This window comes from Helicoverpa zea, chromosome 2, assembly GCF_022581195.2.
Source record: "Helicoverpa zea isolate HzStark_Cry1AcR chromosome 2, ilHelZeax1.1, whole genome shotgun sequence".
Taxonomy (NCBI): domain Eukaryota; kingdom Metazoa; phylum Arthropoda; class Insecta; order Lepidoptera; family Noctuidae; genus Helicoverpa; species Helicoverpa zea.
Genome location: NC_061453.1, coordinates 10,038,109 through 10,058,186, shown reverse-complemented (window position 1 = coordinate 10,058,186; position 20,078 = coordinate 10,038,109). Strand labels below are relative to the sequence as shown.

Genomic DNA, 20,078 nt, shown 5'->3' with positions numbered 1-20,078 from the left:
AAAACGAGTTTTATTTTCCTAATAACTTTATTGTCAAATAGTTATGTTTATATTACAGAGAGTGAGGTAACAGACCTCTGAGAAACTTGTGTTACAAATCAGAAGTGCTTCAACACCATCGAATTTGTAATAATACTGACGCTTCACATCACCAGCTTTTGGTGTTTTTGTAATTTAGAAATTAATGATGTAGTAGTGTCTTCTCGATGGTGCATGTAACTATGTTAATCAACTAACTCGGTATTATCCGATGTTACTGAAGCACAGAAACAAGTTATAAAAATATAGTTATAATTATAAAACTAAATAAAAAACTCCAAACGCAACCCGCTCGCACCGCAGCCCTCAGTCATGGTGCTCTCTATCAACTACATACGTCAAGAGGTTTAACTAAAATTTAACTTATCATACTCAATCATGAATGCAACAAGGTGTCCATAAGTTTATGTTGTGATTTAGATATCTAAGGTAGGACAGAATAGCGAAGCTGGAAGTATATATAGTAAGTGTACTCACTATTAAACCAGCAACTTAGATATTAGATACGAAATCTAAAATGGCATTAGTGATAAAAATAAGCAGTGTTGACATAGACCAACAATGCTTATAGTTTACAAGAAGGCTACTAAATAAATAATAATAATAGAGATAAACCGGTGGACAAAAAAAAGCATTTCTTTAAAAAACAGTACTGAAATTGATTTTTGAGACGAAATAAACTCTAACAAAATCATGTATGTTGCTAATAAAAGTAACAAACGAAACAATGGGTGTAGAATCACCTCAAGTGTACTAAACCCTAGACTGCAGACGATGAAATCTCGCACGAACTTGTCTAAGTATAGACAATAGTAAAATTCATTTAAATAATTATTATGTTCCAGAAGTACAGTAAAATAGCGACTAGCAGAGCTTATTGGCCAGTACACTGTTCAGTTTCTCCAGTGCGTAAGTGAGGTTAGTGTAGAGCTTCTTATCACAGCCGTGCTCTTCGATTGTGCTAAAGCGGAACGTTCGGAAGTTCTTCTCCACGTCAATGTATGTGACGGCTTGCATGAGCGGACACAGGATTATCTTCGTGTGGTCTTGGAAGTTAATCTGTTGAACAAGTGTCGTTATTAAAATGTGTGCAATGGACACATGAGAAGTACTGATTTTAACCACATATCCATGAAACAGACACAATAATTAAACAATCAGTGTGTATCACATATGATTCATGGGACAGGGAAGTTATTAATATTTACCTGTAGTGTTCCGTTAGTCAGGTACATAATGACTGCCAGCGTGGTTCTGAACCACTGGTGCAGATGCGGCAATCGGGACAGTCCGTCACTCTCTCTCACTGGCACTGACGCACCTGAGACACAATAAGAACCATTAATGTAGGTCTGAGCCGTCCTAAATTTTGGCGAGAACCATGTGAAACATATTATGCTTTTATTGATTTTAAGGGCAGTAGTTTACCAGCTTTCATAAGGTGTTCAGTCATATATCTCCTGAAATAAGTGAGGAGTTTCATCTTCTTGTCGAGCTCTTGCGGGTATTCGCGCATCGTCATGTACTGCTCCTGGCCCTGCCGGTTGATGTAGTGCACGTTCCTGAGGGACAAATGGGGCTTGTTAGTAATATCTTGTGGTAAAGAAGTACTATTTATTTGTACTCATGTAAAGCTGAAGGATTTGTTTGGTTGAGTACATTAATCTCGGGAACATTAATGTCGTTAGGTTGCCAAGTTTGTTTGTTTCCTTGAACGCGCCAATCTGACGAACCACTTCACCAATTTGAAAAGAGCTTTCAGTGTTAAATATGTCCAGTTAATGAAGAAGACCATAGGAGATTTCTTATCCAGTTGCGCGGAGTAATTCCTTCAAAATTCGGGCAAAATCGTGGATGAAGCTTACAACTATGTGTTTAGTTTTATTTGATGTATTTTATAAAACTTTAAATGCACCTTTTTGATCAATAAATAAATAAATAATACTTACAGTCCATTAGCCAACATAATAAGCTTGGTGGTGTCGTTGAACATGACTCCGACACTCTCGTCGCACAGCTGGTAGCCGAAGCCGTACTTGTCGCTGTAGTCCACCCACTTGCCCACCCAGACCAGCGGCTGGGCCGCGGGGTCGCTCATGTCGTCTGTCAGACATTCCGGACGGCATTTCAGCTGTGGATGAGAAAGTTAAGATTAACATTGTCTTTTTTCTATGTTATTTTAATAGTCATGAATAGATAGGTCCAGGAAAAAAAAACATTCAAATCGGATCACACATTTGGGAGCTAAGGTGCCACAGGCACACATACACAGACACGACAAACTTATAACACGCCGTCGTTTTTGCATTATATAGCGATTCGACTGACTCGAATAAAAAAAACATATTTTAAAATAAAGGAATATTAAAGTTGGTAACATGGAGTTTGTACGACACACATTGTATTTTCGTTGTTGTTTTTGTGTTAAGGAAGTCTAAAGAGTTTCCATACCTTGCTAACAAGCAGTGCAGCGAGCTGATCGCGCAAGGCGAACAGGTTCTGTCGGTGCGAGGTGGGCTCCACCGCGCGCGGCTCGGCGCCGATAGCCTCGCGCTTCACCGGCGAGTCCAACGCCATCGCCACGTGATCTGTAACTTACCATATCATTTATGCGTTCTCCATATTTACTTAAGGCTTATGATCATCACAAAAGCTCTATGTTTCTACTTTAACATTTGTCAAGATACGCAACTGATAATTATTCCGTTCTCACCAACAGAAAAAACGATGGCAGAGGAAGGTTTCGATAGGCACTTAGGATTGAAAATATATCCTATTGTGATGCTGGGACAGGCTAGGTGGTAACGCTAGCTCTATACGAATAATAAATGCGACATCAGTTTACATATACTTACCATTAGAGTTAACCTCGTTGAGTGGCCTGCGGTGCAGAGCGACGCCTTCCAACTGATCAGTCCTAGGCGCGGTGGTGAGGCAGGACAGCGGCAGAGCGGCAGGCATGATGCCGGACGAGAAGAACTCGTGCTGCAGAAGCCGGTCTACTGACGGACGCCGCGCCGGGTTCGACTGCAGCTGCAGTACTATCATCGACGCCGCCGGCTTGCGCAGCGATGACGGGATCCTAAGCGAACGCTTCAGTTTTATTGACTTTTTTACAACTTCTAGTTAGTTCGATGGTGAATGTGTGTATTATTAAATTTCACCAAACAGGACAATGAGTGATTTCAACATACAAAAAATTAGACACAAGTCACATGAAGCTGATCAACACAAACTTATGAATGAATGTCGCAGTCAGATGCACCGTCGTAAGCAACAGTTATTGGTTGCTGATTAGCGGAATATGACCATGGTTGTTACGTCACACACGAGGCCGCCACGACACCATCACCGTATATTGGTTGTAACCACCTGTAGCGCTGGTTGACGGTATTATCGTTGACTAACGCGCGCGCGTACCGACTACCCAGTGAGTGCCAGGGCCCCGAGCAACACACGCTCATCGCGAGGTGCACCCCCTCACTGATTGACAATACAAAGTACATCTGCATTATTTCACAGGAATTCTGCACGCCGGAATTTTCAATATTTGATCGCGATAGCTTAATGGGGTAGTTACACTAATAGGTTTGCGTGGTAAGTTGAATGACGTAGAATAATCACGGTAAATGATTCAAATAAATAATAAGGATTCATTGAAAAATTATGCCAATCATTGTCTTTCAATTATGAATTAATCATAAAATAATATTTCTAATGAAATCTTAAATATTCCATTTTCATGGTCAAATCGGTTCTGAGGTGCTGGGAATTTCCCAATCCCTACAATTTGAACAAACATTATTGCTTGTACTAGCGTTAACAATTAAGTAAGTACTTTAACTTTGTAAAAATTATAAAACAATGTAAAATTGTGTTCAATGAAAAACGTATCAAGGGAATAAAATATATCAAACCAAATTAATAAAAGGAGATATTAAACAGGAATTTCCAAAAATGTTATCATAATGTGCGAATGGTGCAAGGAAACTTGTATCCTATTGACATAGAAAAAAAATATTAAGTATTGTTAAGTAAGATGTGATTTAACATACCTGTACTCGCACTGTTTGATCCTCTTGTAAGTGTCCTTGAGCGTGGACGTCTCAAACGGCGGCTTGCCAACGAGCAGAGTGTACATGATGCAGCCCAGGCTCCAGATGTCTACTTCAAAGGAATGCCCCTTCTTCGTCAGAATCTCCGGCGCTATGTAGTTCGGAGTGCCGCATAGCGTTTGTTTTCTTTCTCCTGTGTTATATAAACTGAATTAATGCCTATTTGGTGAATGAGGCAAAATATTGTTAGTGAGAAGAAATAACTGAACATTATTTATGTAGAATTTTTAACTTTTTTGACTAAAGCTTCATTTTTCGTAGGTTTAAAATTGGTACTCTTAACAATTTAAATTAAAGTGACAAAAACTTCAATTCAAACATTTTTATATACTATTTTGTATACCTAAAAATAAAGTTGTAAAACAAACCATCATATTCAATCCTAGCAGCCAATCCGAAGTCTCCAATCTTAACGTGAAGGTCATCATCAAGGAACAGGTTGCCAAGCTTCAGATCTCTGTGGATGATGCGCATGTTATGCAGGTACTGCACGCCAAGGAGTATCTGGTGCATGTAGAACCTTGTCTCTGGTTCCGTAATTGCTTTTCTTCTCTTGTGCAGCTCCATCATAGACTGTAGATAATACATAGTTAAGATAATATAATTTTATACTTATTTTCAAATAGAGTTAATTATTAAGTAGAAGTTATAACTGAATAGTTAATGAAACAAGGCTGTAAGGGATTGAGTCAATGCCCTTAAGGATCATTGACCTTAAAAACAAAATCTATAATTAGAATCAAGGCTTCATTGATACCTGTGCAAACATAAATATTCCAAACTACGTAGTGAAAGATTATAGTTTTACCATGTAGGATAAGAGAAAATAGTTGACATGAAAATTACATGAAACTTACCCGTCTCTTACACAGCTCCAGTATGATGTAGATATTGAGTGAGTCTTCAAAGAAGCTGTGGAAGCCGACCACATGCTTGTGCTGCAGGGAACGGTGGATGGAGATCTCCTGCGCCATCTTCTCCTTCTGGCTGGACTTCACCATCAGTTTCTTGGAAACTATCTTCCCCGCCCATATTTGGCTTGTGGCTATGTCTTGGATCTCATAGCATTTTGCAAAGCCACCCTAAAATATATTGATTTAGTTACTGTACAATGTTCTATGTGCAGTTAAGTGATGTGTATGAATTAGAAAACATTGTGATTAAGAATGACTGATTAATGTGGGTTAGTTTACAAATATGATATTTTTATCTTAGACAAACATAACTGCAGATTACCAGTTAGCCGACTCTAAAAACAACATGTATAAAGAGATGAGAAGTTAGCTAATAAACGAATGATCTCTTTTACATAAATATGAAATGATGATAGAAATTGTACATTTCTCTGAACTGGACCATTAGTCTCCAAAACAACAGTTTGCCAACATAATATTTATGCAAACTTGAAACAAATTGATTCAACATTTTGATGAACCTCTAATGCATGTTCAGACATTTGGTTTCACCCAAGACTACAAGAAGCAACTGCACCTGTTAATCAACTTGTGTTGCATTTGAAATGTAACCGACAAATTACGCATTTGTCCCACAAGATAGAGATTTAGGATATATTTCTAATTACAAGGTGTCATAAAGCTCGACATAGAAATAGAGCCCACATAATTAACGTTTAACGGTTACCTACATAACAATTTTTGTAATACAACAGGTGCAAACGCCGTTGCAAGTTTTGTAACCTTTTGAGTATTCAAATTGCACAAAACTTACGTTTAAACTGTTAATTATGGAGGTGATTAAAGAAATAACATTAAATTTAATAAACGAAATAATAAAAGAACTTACCTTTCCGAAAAATCGTAACCTCTGATAGGTGCAGTTTGTTTGGGGATCGTGTATAATTTCCGGTATTTCTTTCTTTTCGTCTTCTTTGATCGACGTCATTTTAAACTTGCTTAAAATATAAAATTACAAGTCAAATAAAGTTACGTTAAGCAATTAACTATTGATGATTGTTGACAAATTCACAAAGGAGATTTCAAACGGCCATACGTTTGAACTTTGAAGCAAACTTTGAAGGCTGTTTGAACGGTTTGAAGTTGCGTCCAATCACTGAATAGCATTTTCTACCAAAGTTGCTAGTAAAAATTTCATGATTACTACCACATATTTTAAGATTTTTTTGTAAAGTTAGACGGTTTCAGTATCATTTTACTAGGAAAGTACATTATAAAATAAGTAGATTTATTAAAGGAATATAAAAAATGAGTCCTTAATTTGTTTTACGGTTTCTTGGTAAATAAATTTGAAACTAAAATACTGGGAACTCCAACTATATTATGCTACGTTCACACGCACGCCGCGCAGCCCGGCGGGCTGCTTGGCGTGCTGCGCGGCGTGCAGCCCGTCGCGGGCAGGCGTACATCCAAGCTGTTCACACGCGCGCCGTCGTGTCAGTCAGTGCAAGAATGGCGAGCCGCGAGGATCTCGGTGTTGTTGCTGTCATAGCCTTTGGCTTAACTTATTTTTATTGGAAAAAGAATCAAAATGATGAACGACGTTAACCATTCCGCCATGTTGTAATCTCCGATTGTAGCGACTTTCTTAGAACGTTTAATCGTCACGAAAGCGCAGGAGAGACTGACTGCCCGCGCGCGTGTAAACAGTCGCCGGGCGCCCGCACATTCATCCTTTGAACTTTGTCAAAAAACCGACACTCGACCGATTCGCGGCATTCACGGGCACGGGCGCGTTCACGGGCTCGGGCGTACCGTTTATGCTACGTTCACACGCACGCCGCGCAGCCCGGCGGGCTGCTTGGCGTGCTGCGCGGCGTGCAGCCCGTCGCGGGCAGGCGTACATCCAAGCTGTTCACACGCGCGCCGTCGTGTCAGTCAGTGCAAGAATGGCGAGCCGCGAGGATCTCGGTGTTGTTGCTGTCATAGCCTTTGGCTTAACTTATTTTTATTGGAAAAAGAATCAAAATGATGAACGACGTTAACCATTCCGCCATGTTGTAATCTCCGATTGTAGCGACTTTCTTAGAACGTTTAATCGTCACGAAAGCGCAGGAGAGACTGACTGCCCGCGCGCGTGTAAGGCTAGGCGCTGATTGCAACTTTTCGTCACCGTGACTTTTTGTCACTGTCACCTGCTGTCACCCACGGTGCGCTCACTGAATCTGTTCTTGGGTGACAAATCGCGTTCATTTTTGTATGCCGGCTGAGTGACAAAAAGTCACCAGTGAGCGGACTCCCATTGTAATGTACGTACGTGTACGCGAGTGACAGTCACGTCACTCCGGCATTGCCTGCTGCTGCAACTATTTGTCACCGTCTTATCACGTCACCATAATGAGCGCACTCTGTATAGTTTTCATTGCACTTGACTAAGTGACAAAAAGTCACGGTGACGAAAAGTTGCAATCAGCGCCTAGCCTAAACAGTCGCCGGGCGCCCGCACATTCATCCTTTGAACTTTGCCAAAAAACCGACACTCGACCGATTCGCGGCATTCACGGGCACGGGCGCGTTCACGGGCTCGGGCGTACCGTTTACACGCTCGTGAACGTGACTGTGCCCGTTGAATGTCGATTTGAACGCGCGCGTGTGAACGTACCATTACATCTATGAACGAAGGACATACCACTAATATGGACATGAATAAGGGTGGTAACACACTTGTTGAATAACATTTATTTTGTCATTGAAATAATTTTATCGTCCACTTCTGCAGTCTGCAGTTGAAATATTAATTAAAAAATTTTGGAGGGGCTCTTCAACGTGGTTCAGTTCAGTCAGGCCAAGCACAAAGATTTCAAAATTTCTAAACTCTATGTCATGTTCTGCGTAGGTAGTTTTAAAAAAAATTGTTTATAACTTTGATGCCAGTATCAATTTTATTAAGGCTTGCTGTATGATAATCTTCAATGTGAACCAATCAAGAGAAATGTGGATTTCGCGAAGCTTATCATAGATGGCGTTACTGTAGACTCGTGTAATTAAATAAAATATAAATAATTAAAAAAAAAGTTATTTGAAGTACGTAAAAAAATGTGGTAGGATACTCCCTATTTATTATCTAATATATTCCGTAGCTAAAGGTCAACGTAGTTATTGTTCTTACATGATAGGTATTGGTGTAGGTATGTTTACATCGTTATCTCATTTTTGGACAGTGTTAACTACCCCAAGCAATATTGTTACCTAAATAAGAAAAAGGTTGCTAACAATGTATTAATTATTTAGTCATTAATTTAAGTACTTCATTATATCTTCATTTCATTAGCTATTTGGAAGCTGCTTGACTAATCGAATTACTATATAGTTTGTAGGCACCTAATTGAACATGTTAAACACTACCATAATATTAATTTAGGATCATTCGGTATGCGTCACCGTTATTAACAATTAGGTTAGTATGTAGGTACCTAATTACTTGCGCATTATCAAATTGTGTTTCAAAATTGTAAAACCATTATCTACCTGTATTTTTTTGTATTTTAAACTGGAGAAAAATTGCTAACAAATATGGTTAGGTACCTACATGTTTTTTTTAGACGAACAATTCTAAAAGAATTAATAGAATTTTGGATTATTTCATTAACGAGTTCAGCAAATTCTTTAGAAACGATTCTTATTGCGCCTTATCTAAGCGAGGCTTCCTCCCAGAGCTGGAATGGATTTTTGAATAACCGCACAGAATTCAATAATTTTACGTGTTCTTGGGGGTTTTCCTTAATGTTGATGTTATGACTTTTATTAAACTGAAAATATTGGCTGAGTAATTAGCCAAATCTGTATATAACCACAATGACTCTAAGGACGCTATTTATCGCGAGCTTTAGGTACAAAGTGAGTTGTCTGCGAATCACTGGTATAAAACTGTCTGTAAGCTGTAGTCAATATCAAAGGCAGCCAGCATTGTGGTCGTGCCCGAGTTTGTGCAATAAACAGATAACAATTAAATAAAAACTATTTTGCGCGCACAATTATTGTGACTGGCCATTAGATAAAAAAATAAAAATAAGTTGCATTTTAAAAAATTCAACATGGACTCCGTCTTTCGTCACTTTTTGTTAATAAGTGTTTTGTTTCTGTTAAATAACGATGAAAGTTTTCAACAGGCGCTGGTTACTACCGATGATTGTAAGTGATTGATTTGTTCAATTCAATACCTCATTAATTGTCCTTGACATGAACAGTTGGTTTGCCTGTTAATTATTTGTTTATACCTTCTTAGTGAGTACGATAAGAATTTAAACCTACCGTAATTTTAAGGGAACGTCAGATTCATGATTGTTTTGCGTGAATTTAATAGCTAATTAATATTTATTTCATCCATTAATGCGTGATGATTACATAAAAATTGCTCCTACAATTATAAACATTTAAAGGCAGTATGGGATTAGACTTTGGGCCAAAAAGTCGTGCGTAAATACCTAGTTAAGTTTTAATGTGAACTCAAAAAACGTAATGTCGGCGATCGGGAACGTGCATTATGAAAGTGCAAAATGTGGTGGCAATTATTTTGTTTTGTGCCGTGTTTTGTTATTGTCGAGGTAAACCATTTTTATTTTAGAAACGCTGTGTGTGATCAAAAATAATTACCCAATAGGTACGTTAACAACTCTTCAAGTTAAACCCTTCAAATGTTGTGATTTATCTCAATCAGAATTTTCTAGAATTAATTTTATGAGCTAGTAAACATGACTAATTGCTTATAAACGCTAAAGTATGCCATTAAAACGTGGTGTCTATACCACAGACTGCTTATGTGTGGCACTAATTTTATTCAAGGCATGTCATGGCCTCAAGATGATGAGCGATATGTCTTTGATTGTGTGAGAACACATAAATATTAATGATGACTTACAATCACCCACTAGAAAACACAACAGTTGTAAATAATACGCTCACATTTTATTTCACAAAATCACTCATATAGAGGATGATCGGGACGTTAATTCAAATCAAAAACATAAGACACGGTTCGATGTACCGAAGGTTCGCGACGGCGCAAACTGTTTAGAAGACAAACTAGTAGGAGCGCATCGCGTGAGTGTAACTGGCGTGCAGCATGCTACTCCACGGGAAACTGTCCTCATTCAATACGTCTTCACCGTAATACTTGGTCGAGGTCAGGAAATGTCGAGCCGTCGTCTTGGAAACTGCGCCCGTTTTCTTACAAGGACGTACAAAAATATACGTACACGCAAGGTGTAAGACTTCCTCGTATGGACTGTGACTTCGTAATGCCTCCTAACCCATTTGGAAAACCATATTGCCCTTAATTTAGTCGGCTGTACAAATAGCGGCGACAGATGACCCATTATTGTTTGTCAATAAAAAAGGTCCGGTGCGTGTTGTTCGAATAGGTGCCTATTACATTTTTAAGCTAGTTTGCATATTCAATGTGGATATTAACTAACACACATTAGTAGATGATAGCAACATATATTCACACTTGTAAAAAATAAGATCAACTGAAAATACCACATATGTAATCCTTACTAATATTATAAATGTGAAAGCAACTTTGTCTGTCAAGTATTCAATTTACATGAAAAGGACATAGCAGACAGTCTAGATTTTTTTGCCAGAAATTAGAATAAATCCAACTCTAGAACAAACTTTCAATCATCCCTATATTTTATAATGTAATCATACTTTTTCCACAGTGGAGAATCATATAAACCCTGAGGATCTGCTCGAGTTTATGAAGATGCAACCGGAGACTACCGAGCCTGATGTTATTCCCCTCAGCGATAGATTTGCTGATCCTATGGTACGTTCCTTTGATCATCATGATAAACCTATCGCCGTTGAGTGCTGAACGTAGGAATCCCTGAATAAGCGCCAACCATCCCGGTCTTGGATAAAAATGTAAATAGGAAATCTAAATAGAAGTAACATTGTTCAGGTAACCACAACGGGTCTTCCAGTGCCAGACATCGTGGACTGCTTCGGTTTGGGCTCCCTAACGCGGCAGATCATAAGCCTTTTCAACATGAAGCCTGACCCTTCCAACACCGTGAATACACACTTCTACTTCTACTCGCGTGGTATGCCTGCCAGGGTTCAGGTAAGACTTATCGTACCCGTCAAATAAAGTTTTTCTCAATAGTGTTTTGTTAAGACGGTTGATCACCGTAAAGTCACCATATAGTAGGTACCCAATTTTAGACAAGTAAAGGTTCTTGAGAAATGTTAAAAAACTCAGACCAATAATATTCCTCTGAATAATCGAATAATCGACGACTTTTAGTGGCAAATAATTCATTTAAAAACTTGCGTGTTAATACTTTTGCATGATTTTATCGGCTGCCGTTAATAATCCTCTCAAGGGCAAGGGGACAGTGAATCACGCTATAAGACGAATTGTTTGCAGGTATTCCCCGGAGATCAGTTCGGGCTGGAATGGGTAGACTTCAAACCGCATAGGAAGACCGTGATGATAGTCCACGGTTTCATGAGTCACAGCAACGCTTCCTGGGTCACTGACATGATGCAAGCATTATTAGCATGGGTACGTTTCATCACCAATAAAAGTTTTGTTTTTCATTTCGAAAGGTCGCTCAAGGAGTAGAACAGACAAGAAACTATATTACCTGAAGTTACTTGTCGGTTGGTTCTTTTCTCCGCTGTCTCGTGTGTTCAAATATTCGTTCGGGAGTCGTAAAATTCATTTTTTGAACTTTATTTGTCTTCAGGGGGATGTCAATGTCATTGCTGTGGACTGGAGTGGAGGTGGAAATACTTGGAAGTATTGGCGAGCTGTTGCAAATACGCGAAGAGTTGGCTCTGATGTTGTTGGGTAAGCAGCCTCTATACTAGAAATAAGTGCGAATCAATTAATGCTTTTAATCATGACTGAATTCTAAATATTTCCAGATTCATGCGTCAGTTGATGGCTGCGACTGGGGCGAGGACGAAAGATATGCATTTCGTAGGACACAGCTTAGGTGCACACATCGCATCATACGTGTCTTATCATTTGGGTAAAGTGGCACGAATTACTGGTTAGTACGAAGTCTTTGAACGAACGAAGTTTTTGCTCTTTATTTGTTTCCAGAACATTCTATTTATTGCCTGTCATCGCTTGTTCCAGGTTTGGATCCCGCTCAACCTTGCTTCAGGACAACTGACTCTACAGAACGTCTGGATGCTACAGACGCGGATTTTGTGGACATCATTCACACTAACGGGCGACTGTTATCTAAAATTGGGTTCGGATTTCCTGATCCTGATGGTAAATATGTTTTTTTTTTTGGATATGGCCTTAGTTTATATTTTTTGTTTACCTAAGCTAAGCTATCAAGTTCATAATAATGTTACTTTATGTGAAAATTTGAGGCCTGTCCTCTGTACCTCTCTAATCCAATATATAGAGTAAATGGCATATAATATCAGCATCGTATATTAGTTGCCATTTATTTATCAATATTCTGTATTGTTCCAGGCGATGCCGACTTTTATCCAAACGGTGGTATGAAGCAGCCGGGTTGCTTTAACGGAACTAGTTCGTGGTTATCTCTCGTGCCATATGCTATCAGTAAGTCGTATTTAGCTGTAATTACACTATAAATACCTGATTTATGATGACTTTTGATTAAGCAGTACATACTTCTAGTATCTGATAAACTAATTTCTCTTAGGATTACAGCAAGCTATATGCAGCCATGGACGAGCATACTTGCTCTTCACGGAATCGTTGAGAAGCCACAACTGCACTTTTAGAGGACATCGGTGGGACTTGACTTATGAAGGGTAAGCTCTTTATTATTTCAAGTCATAGGCGATGCAAATTGTCATATGAATAAGATCCTCAGTAACAATTTCTAACAGTCTAGCTGTTTTTGTAGACACCTATGTAGTACTTTGATTTAATATGTCCGAATGATCTACCATATGCTGCGTCGGTGCTGGACGCAAATCTCTTCCAATCGCTTTGAAGAAGGCCTATGTTTTTCAGTTGTATATGTCCTACGGCTAAATGCCTCGTAGATCCTGAACGTTAATGATAACATTCTTCGCAGAGTTAACGCAAGCCTCAAAGCAGCGTGCGATAGAATAGGTTCGTGTTCGGAGATGGGCATCAGAGCAGCCGGACTGGACGGCTTGCCGCGAGCCAGAGGACAATACTTCGTGCTCACCACGGATAAGGAGCCTTATTGTCGTAAGTCATCTTCTTTCTGATTTTTAAAGGCCTATGAAGTATAGTATAACTTGTACTTGTGCCAGAATTATTTCCCTTTAGAATGAAATCTTGTGTTGATGGTAAAACACCCGTAGCAAAGCAGGCAGATATCCTGATGAAGCCGAAATGATATCCCTGTTAAAAACAAAAGCTACCACTCCCATTGATAACACAGTTAATTTTCATTAAAAACAAAGAGATTTTTTATATGGAAGCGTTATTCATACTCGTAAACATAAGTGTGATATAGTAACAGGCACATTATCAGTGTTGCGACCATCAAGGGCATGTACTGGTTTCCGCTACGAGAACATATTAAGTACACCTAAGTGCTCGGTAATATCATGCGAAACTGAATTTATTGTGGCTCTCAAAACAATATGAGATACCAAAAAAAAAAATAGTTTTTTTTGGCTTCCGGCTTTAATGCATCACGTGCAAATAATGCTGCGATTGTAGTCCGAATAAGGACTCCTAAATGAGTCTCCATTTAGTATTGAGCCATTGTCTAGCTAAAATTATATACTGGACACCAATTTGATCATGTTGACAATTTGCACTAGGAAAACATGATTACGTAACTATTGGAAACTCCTCAATACCAAGTTGTTAAAATACACAATTTTACATTCAAGCGTCGGAATGGGAGCGTCGCCATCCCCTACCGGAGTTACTAATGGATCTTCGCAAGGGCTTCCTACTGGACCAGTTACGGAAGACCACCACAACTGTTCCTACCATAAACAAGGACTACGCTGACCCCTTGGAAAGGGGATTCGATGTAGCAGACCTTACTACCACGCAAAAGCCTTGGTACAAAAGAATTTTCGGTTGAACGGAATATCGGAATCCCATAGACTTTGGGACACTGCGTTTTGAAGGGTGTCGGACTGAAACGTAATTTAGTGATATTATTCTAAGTTAGTTATAATTAAGTTTGCGGTCCTAGAAGAACCAAAGGGTCTTCAAATAAGAATTCTGTTAAATTATTGATTTGAAGTTAGAATTAGAAAGAGATTATGGTTGCAATTATGAAATAGTTTGACTATCATGAGTTTGCAATCGGTTTTAAGCTAACCAATCAGCTTTGTAAGGTAGAGATTGATTCTTAATTTACAAGAGTTTATTTTTTAAAACGAAGAAATGAGAGTCAGTAAGTAATAAAGTGTAGAATTTTACATTATAGAAACTCGGATCTCGATTATTGGTAGAACTTGGATCAAATCTTGTCATATACTTTGTCTAGCTAGTATCTGTAGTATGTCTATATAATATAGTAGTTCTTTATTTAGACTTTAGATCTGTAATTTGTGTAAGAACATACTATTTGAATGCATTTGTATAGTTATTATGTTTCGACAGTTATTGATACTATTTATATTCTAAATAAACGTTTATCTTAATTGTGTATCGGATTTATTATTTATTTCAACAAGTAATTACATTATAGTACCTACCAATATAATTGTAGCTATTTCTCATTATTTATTCAAATACCGTATAATAGCAATCTATTATACCTTTTAAAGTGATTGCAGAGCTTTTTAATCATACACTTAGTAAACACGCAATAGTTTGTCGAAGTTGTACCTAACTAGTAATAAATCACCAGTAAGTTTAGTGCTTGTAAAGTTCCCAACTGTTTGTAGTAACGCCTTGTCACGAAAATGCGCGGTGCCGAGGTTGCTGAACGTTTTAAAAAGAGATTTATTTTCTTCGGACGCAACAGTGGGATACATGGTCTGCATTATTTGTTTGATGCTAATAGGAGTCTGCTGGTCAGGTATGTAGTAAACTACCACTAAATTCATGACCACACAGTATCAAAGAAACTTAATTGAATTGTACAGTTGTCAATCTCGGTGTCAGCATTTCTATCTCTCACTTTTATTTAGGTGCTTTACCTAGGTTCACTGCCTTGCTAAGGTAGTTAATGACCTAGTATCTCTACACAGCTTAGTAGTATCAAGTTGAAAATCCAGAAGCAATTACATACGTATCAAACTATGGTTACATTAAGGTACTATTGTTCAGGATGTTCTGGCTACTGACCCTGATAGCGTCTGTTTGTTGCCTGTGCCTGCTGCTTGAACATGATAAAGGGGACGAAGTCAATTTTACGATCGACACTCTCTACTTGAATTGGACCACTACTTTCCCAGGAGTCACGCTGTGCGAACAGCATTCTACTAAGATTGCTCTACGGAAGTTCACAGCTCTTTATCGTAAGTATGAGTGACCAAATTATATAAATAACTTGATTATTAGTAGAGTATGAAAGGAGGAAACAGGCTGCCCCGACCCCAAATAACATTGGGATAAAAGCAGGAGCATGATGAACTTGATTATTCTGAAGTAGGTAAGATATAAAAAGAAAGGTTCTTTCCGAGATTTTTTGCTATCAATTAATTCAGCCGTCGCGACATCTTGGAAGGAGGTAATCAGAGGCTACATACAGATAATTTCGTCGGTCAAGAACAGTAGCACTTAATGTTTTATCATTATTTATTTTCCTCGTCACTGATAGGAGGCAAGCACTAACCTTTTCGCAATAACTAAATATTATTGGCAGTCATGACAAATGAGTACCTAACTAATTGAATTGTGGTTTTGTGTCAAAACAATTCACATGTTCTATATAGTTACTGTTTAAACTTTAAACAGAGCAATTATTGATTGTGAAGTAGGTAATAGTGTCTCATTAAGATACGATATGTAGGTATCGTACTGGACACTTATCGGATACTGGGACTGGGATTTTCAAGTAATTTCCTTGATTGCAGATTGCAACCATTTTACATCAAAATGTTTTAAATAAATAGTAGGCAGATAATCACAGAATATTCTCTCATGTAAAAAAGGTTCATAGTAGGTAGGTAAGTCTAAATTAGGGCAAAACAAAAAATCGCGTGGTAATCTTACTAACGCTTATGTTACCAATTAGTATTTTTTCCTACTGGAGATAAGTACATAATTTTGAAGCCTTTGAAGTGGATACTTCTCACCTAATCGTAGGTAGACTGCCCCAATTGTAATTAATCTCCCAAACTCAGGAATTCACTTCTTGAAACTTATGTTCACCCCTTATTTCCGGACTTTAGCGGACCTTCTAAACCCATTGAACTATGACCACCGTCGATACCTGACAGACCTGTTATTCGCAAGAGGAGAATGCAGCAACGCGCAGTGCGCTCCTTGTGGGCAGACTGTGGCCTGTGATGTGCCTTGGAGAACTATTATTGAACGAGTAAGTATTACATATTTAGACAGAGGAGATTTTATATCTTAGATACACACCTCTGCAAGGCAAGATCGCATACCCTTTGGCCTTTAGTTGTGTACTTTACGAGTAAAACTCATTGGCATTATAATTATAAGAGCTGCTATTCATAGTTTTTTCTTGTCAGTTTTCAGAAACGTCCTCCCAGATATGACGCAAATATAAAATTTGTGTAAATTTTGTTTATTATTTGTAGTGCAACCATTTGCTGATTATCGGTTTTCCCATACTGCGGTATTTCCAAGTAATTTTCAAAGTATGACAAACCATCATTATTATTTGTTTATTTTGCTTTAGTTTGTTGACCAAGATTAAATTAAAATGTTATTGATGATATGACACATTAATTTATACGCGAAAGGAAACAATGTTGTATTGACTGAATAAAGGTTTAATGTAGCTGTAAGTGACTCAAGTTTTATATTTATTCGTAGAAGGTGTTCATAGTCGCGTTTCCTTTTTTGTTATAACACATCGACAATAGTGACCTTTATGAGTCATTGTGAAAGGTAATAAAGTTCCTTTTACTTCATGGAAAATGTGTTTTACTCATTTGGGATTAGTCGATTCAACCTTTATCCTAAATAAACAATGAAAAATTTTATTTCCGCGAGACGTATTGAAAAATAAAAAACTTTTTACAAAAAAATAAAACCGACTCCCAAAAACACTGAAAAGCAAAAAAAAACTATTCTAAAGCTGGGTACTCACTTAGAAGTGTAGCACGTAACGTATCAGATACGGTATCAACCTGCAAGTGGGTACGGCTCGTCCACGGTCCTCACGAGCTCACTGCGAGCCGCCTTTGTGTTCGCAGTGAAACCGCCACTCGGCGGGTCACTGCGAGCTTACAGCGCTCCACGCGCGAGCGGCTCGCAGCGGGCTCGTGCCTACGTACTCACTTGATACCGTACCTGATACGTTACGTGCTACACTGCTTAGTGAGTACCCAGCTTTAGGTGCATCGGCCTAGAAGTCAGTGTCTAATGGATGTAACTAAGTTTATTTCGCCACCGACTTCTAGGCCGATGCACCTAAGAATAGTTTTTTTTTGCTTTTCAGTGTTTTTAGGAGTCGGTTTTATTTTTTTGTAAAAAGTTTTTTATTTTTAGCTTTTCAGTGACAAGCATAGTTGTCACTATCCGCATGTCATATCCGCAGTGGAAAGTTCCCATCAATACGAACAATATAAGCCCAAACACGAGGTAGTTTACGTATTCAATTGTTCAAGTTCCCTCGACATTCTCTGGTCTTCATCATCAGGTCAGCTCCAAACCTTCACCATTGCATAGTGTTATCAGACATACGCCTTAGTGTCAAGTTTTTACCCTACGTATGTCTACAATTTTCGAAAGTTGCCCTCGATTTCTCAGGGTTTCCATCATCGGATCCTGACCTGGTGACTATGGGACCACCTGGTAGGTAAACCCTATCAAACAAAAAAAAAATATTTGCAAATCGGTCCAGGCGTCTCCGAGTAATCGGTGAACATACATAAAAAAAAAGACCCCGACGAATTGAGAACCTCCTCCTTTTTGGGAAGTCGGTTAACAAATAATTTATACATTATACGATGTAGATAGATGGCGCATTGCATTCGACGAAAATGAGGAACAAAAATGTAAGTTAATAAAAAAAAAATGCCATTCAGTGAGAGACTCATTATAAATTGTGTATTCTCTCAGGAAGACAAAAACTAGATGTGGTTTAGAAAATACTATCACTGACCTTAATATTTTTGCTGAAATAATTCATAACTCTATGTCCACTTTCACCAGGTGCACAAAACTTGCCAAGAAATGGTAGCCGACTGCAGTTACAATGGCGTTGAGTTTCCATGTTGCGAATATTTTCGTCTGGTAGACTCGGAACACGGACCATGTTTCTCCTTCAACACATTACAACACAAGTGAGCAATCTATTTCGCTTTATCTCTAATGATAAGATCATGGCGACGCCGCTGATACGGCGGCCTAATGACTTCATTGATCATTTCAGGGGAGATAACAGCTTGTTTGTGGTCAATATGACCACTGGACCAGCAGTTCTGATGTTTCGATTGCTCTCTAATGCCGAGGTAAGTTTAGTCCGGTCCGGTCTCCATTCTTTTACAAATCTGCAGAAATTTCGCGTAGCTTTGTGAACCAAAGGTTTCCTTTCTAGATTTCAATCCACAGTCCCGAAGAGTTGTCAACGAATAACTTGGATGGTAAATTAAAGCAAATAGTTCATACGTACAGTGAGAACCAAGTGGGGTTTCTGTTCTCGGTGGTGGAGATGGAAAATGATGATCAGTTACGAATGAAAGATGTTAATGAAAGACAGTGTCGCTACCTTCATGAAGTACCAGAAGTTCCATTTCATACTTATCCGGTAAATACATTTCACGTCAGCTAACTTACTTAACGTACCTCTCCTTAGCCATTTGAAGCTCTCTTTTATCTCGCCCGAGGAAGCTAACCATTCTGTTATAGTTATATATTGAGGATCTAGATAATCCGTCAATTTTGTACACAATAACACGCGAATTTCAGGCGATCAGCACACACCTAAAAACGGCAACGTGTATGATATCAGTAGATATTTAGCTGTGTTGACCAAATCTATAACAGCAGTGCATTTATTGATAAACGAGTTGAATGAAATATGATGCGCCAATGATTAAAGTGGTCGATATATTGTGAAAGGGGGGCGTTTTGGGGGTGCTGTTCTTTGTATTATTTGAGGTGAAAAAGTGCTAAAAACTAGCCTATTTTCAATAAACGTTTTTGACTTGACTTGACTTGACTTATTACTACAAGTAGCATATTACACCAATATTATTGAACTACTTATTGTTACCTTTCATTTTCCTATTACGGTCCTTTCCAGGTGTATTCATATGGAGCCTGCCGATTAGCTTACAGCACTAAAGAGTTCTACCAACAGTGTGGTTGCATACATCCAGTGAGAGACTTAACGTGTAAGTGTGAAAGCGCCTGACGTTATTTTGAATTTTAAAGTCGTAGACGGTTGTAATGAAAAAGCAAAACCTCAAGGCGTTTAAATAGCGGTTTTAGGAGCACTTTAATGTCTGCTATAGGTATGCACATACTTGATACTTAAGTAAGAATTTCCGATATCAATTAAAGCAACTACTACCTAGTTACAAATCATTTTATTTCAGATGAGAAGTTTTACTGCAACTACTCTGGAATGAACTGTTGGAATACATACGACGGTAAGTTCTAACAACTTGAATTCTAATAATGTGGATGGTCCTTAATTGCATATTTAATTTTCAGCCCACAAAATTAAAGTTGGTGAGGATATAAATGCTGGAGACGATTGTTTACCATCTTGCGTCGAGAGCGAACTTAAGATTTTACATTATACTAAGTAAGCTAATTTTCCATGTAATATAAATAGGTTTATACTATGATAGAAAAGAGGAAATATATTTAGTAATATTTCAGGAGATGGATCCATGACGCACCTTACGAAGGGGC

At 38.3% G+C, this 20,078-nt stretch overlaps 3 protein-coding genes across 11 annotated transcripts; 2 read left to right on the top strand and 1 right to left on the bottom strand.

The window, feature by feature from the left end:
- Positions 1–8: 8 nt before the first annotated feature.
- LOC124639263 (serine/threonine-protein kinase polo) lies at positions 9–18,487 on the bottom strand. Of its 6 annotated transcripts, none has more exons than XM_047176526.1 (12): positions 18,319–18,487; positions 5,958–6,066; positions 5,012–5,236; positions 4,523–4,727; positions 4,095–4,287; positions 3,412–3,522; positions 2,895–3,121; positions 2,491–2,633; positions 1,989–2,170; positions 1,468–1,601; positions 1,248–1,360; positions 9–1,098 (listed from the first exon to the last, which is right to left on the bottom strand). In XM_047176526.1, the coding sequence occupies exons 2-12, from the start codon at positions 6,054–6,056 to the stop codon at positions 904–906; spliced, it is 1,827 nt and encodes a 608-aa protein (XP_047032482.1). In that variant the 5' UTR covers positions 6,057–6,066; positions 18,319–18,487; the 3' UTR covers positions 9–903. The 6 variants fall into 6 exon arrangements, with proteins under 6 accessions (XP_047032482.1, XP_047032498.1, XP_047032491.1 ...); XM_047176542.1 differs by lacking the exon at positions 18,319–18,487 and adding an exon at positions 9,987–10,005; XM_047176535.1 differs by lacking the exon at positions 18,319–18,487 and adding an exon at positions 9,722–9,740.
- On the top strand, positions 8,987–14,718 carry LOC124639299 (pancreatic triacylglycerol lipase-like). Of its 4 annotated transcripts, none has more exons than XM_047176578.1 (11): positions 8,987–9,259; positions 10,792–10,898; positions 11,034–11,195; positions 11,502–11,639; positions 11,824–11,927; positions 12,005–12,132; positions 12,222–12,362; positions 12,573–12,665; positions 12,769–12,880; positions 13,150–13,289; positions 13,946–14,718. In XM_047176578.1, the coding sequence occupies exons 1-11, from the start codon at positions 9,163–9,165 to the stop codon at positions 14,143–14,145; spliced, it is 1,422 nt and encodes a 473-aa protein (XP_047032534.1). In that variant the 5' UTR covers positions 8,987–9,162; the 3' UTR covers positions 14,146–14,718. The 4 variants fall into 4 exon arrangements, with proteins under 4 accessions (XP_047032534.1, XP_047032542.1, XP_047032559.1 ...); XM_047176586.1 differs by lacking the exon at positions 8,987–9,259 and adding an exon at positions 9,451–9,672; XM_047176603.1 differs by lacking the exon at positions 8,987–9,259 and adding an exon at positions 10,032–10,168.
- LOC124644890 lies at positions 14,967–20,040 on the top strand. Its single transcript, XM_047184550.1, has 9 exons — positions 14,967–15,093; positions 15,345–15,535; positions 16,412–16,557; positions 18,369–18,499; positions 18,589–18,667; positions 18,754–18,963; positions 19,462–19,552; positions 19,757–19,810; positions 19,875–20,040. The coding sequence occupies exons 1-9, from the start codon at positions 14,978–14,980 to the stop codon at positions 19,970–19,972; spliced, it is 1,116 nt and encodes a 371-aa protein (XP_047040506.1). The 5' UTR covers positions 14,967–14,977; the 3' UTR covers positions 19,973–20,040.
- The last annotated feature ends 38 nt before the right edge of the window (positions 20,041–20,078 follow it).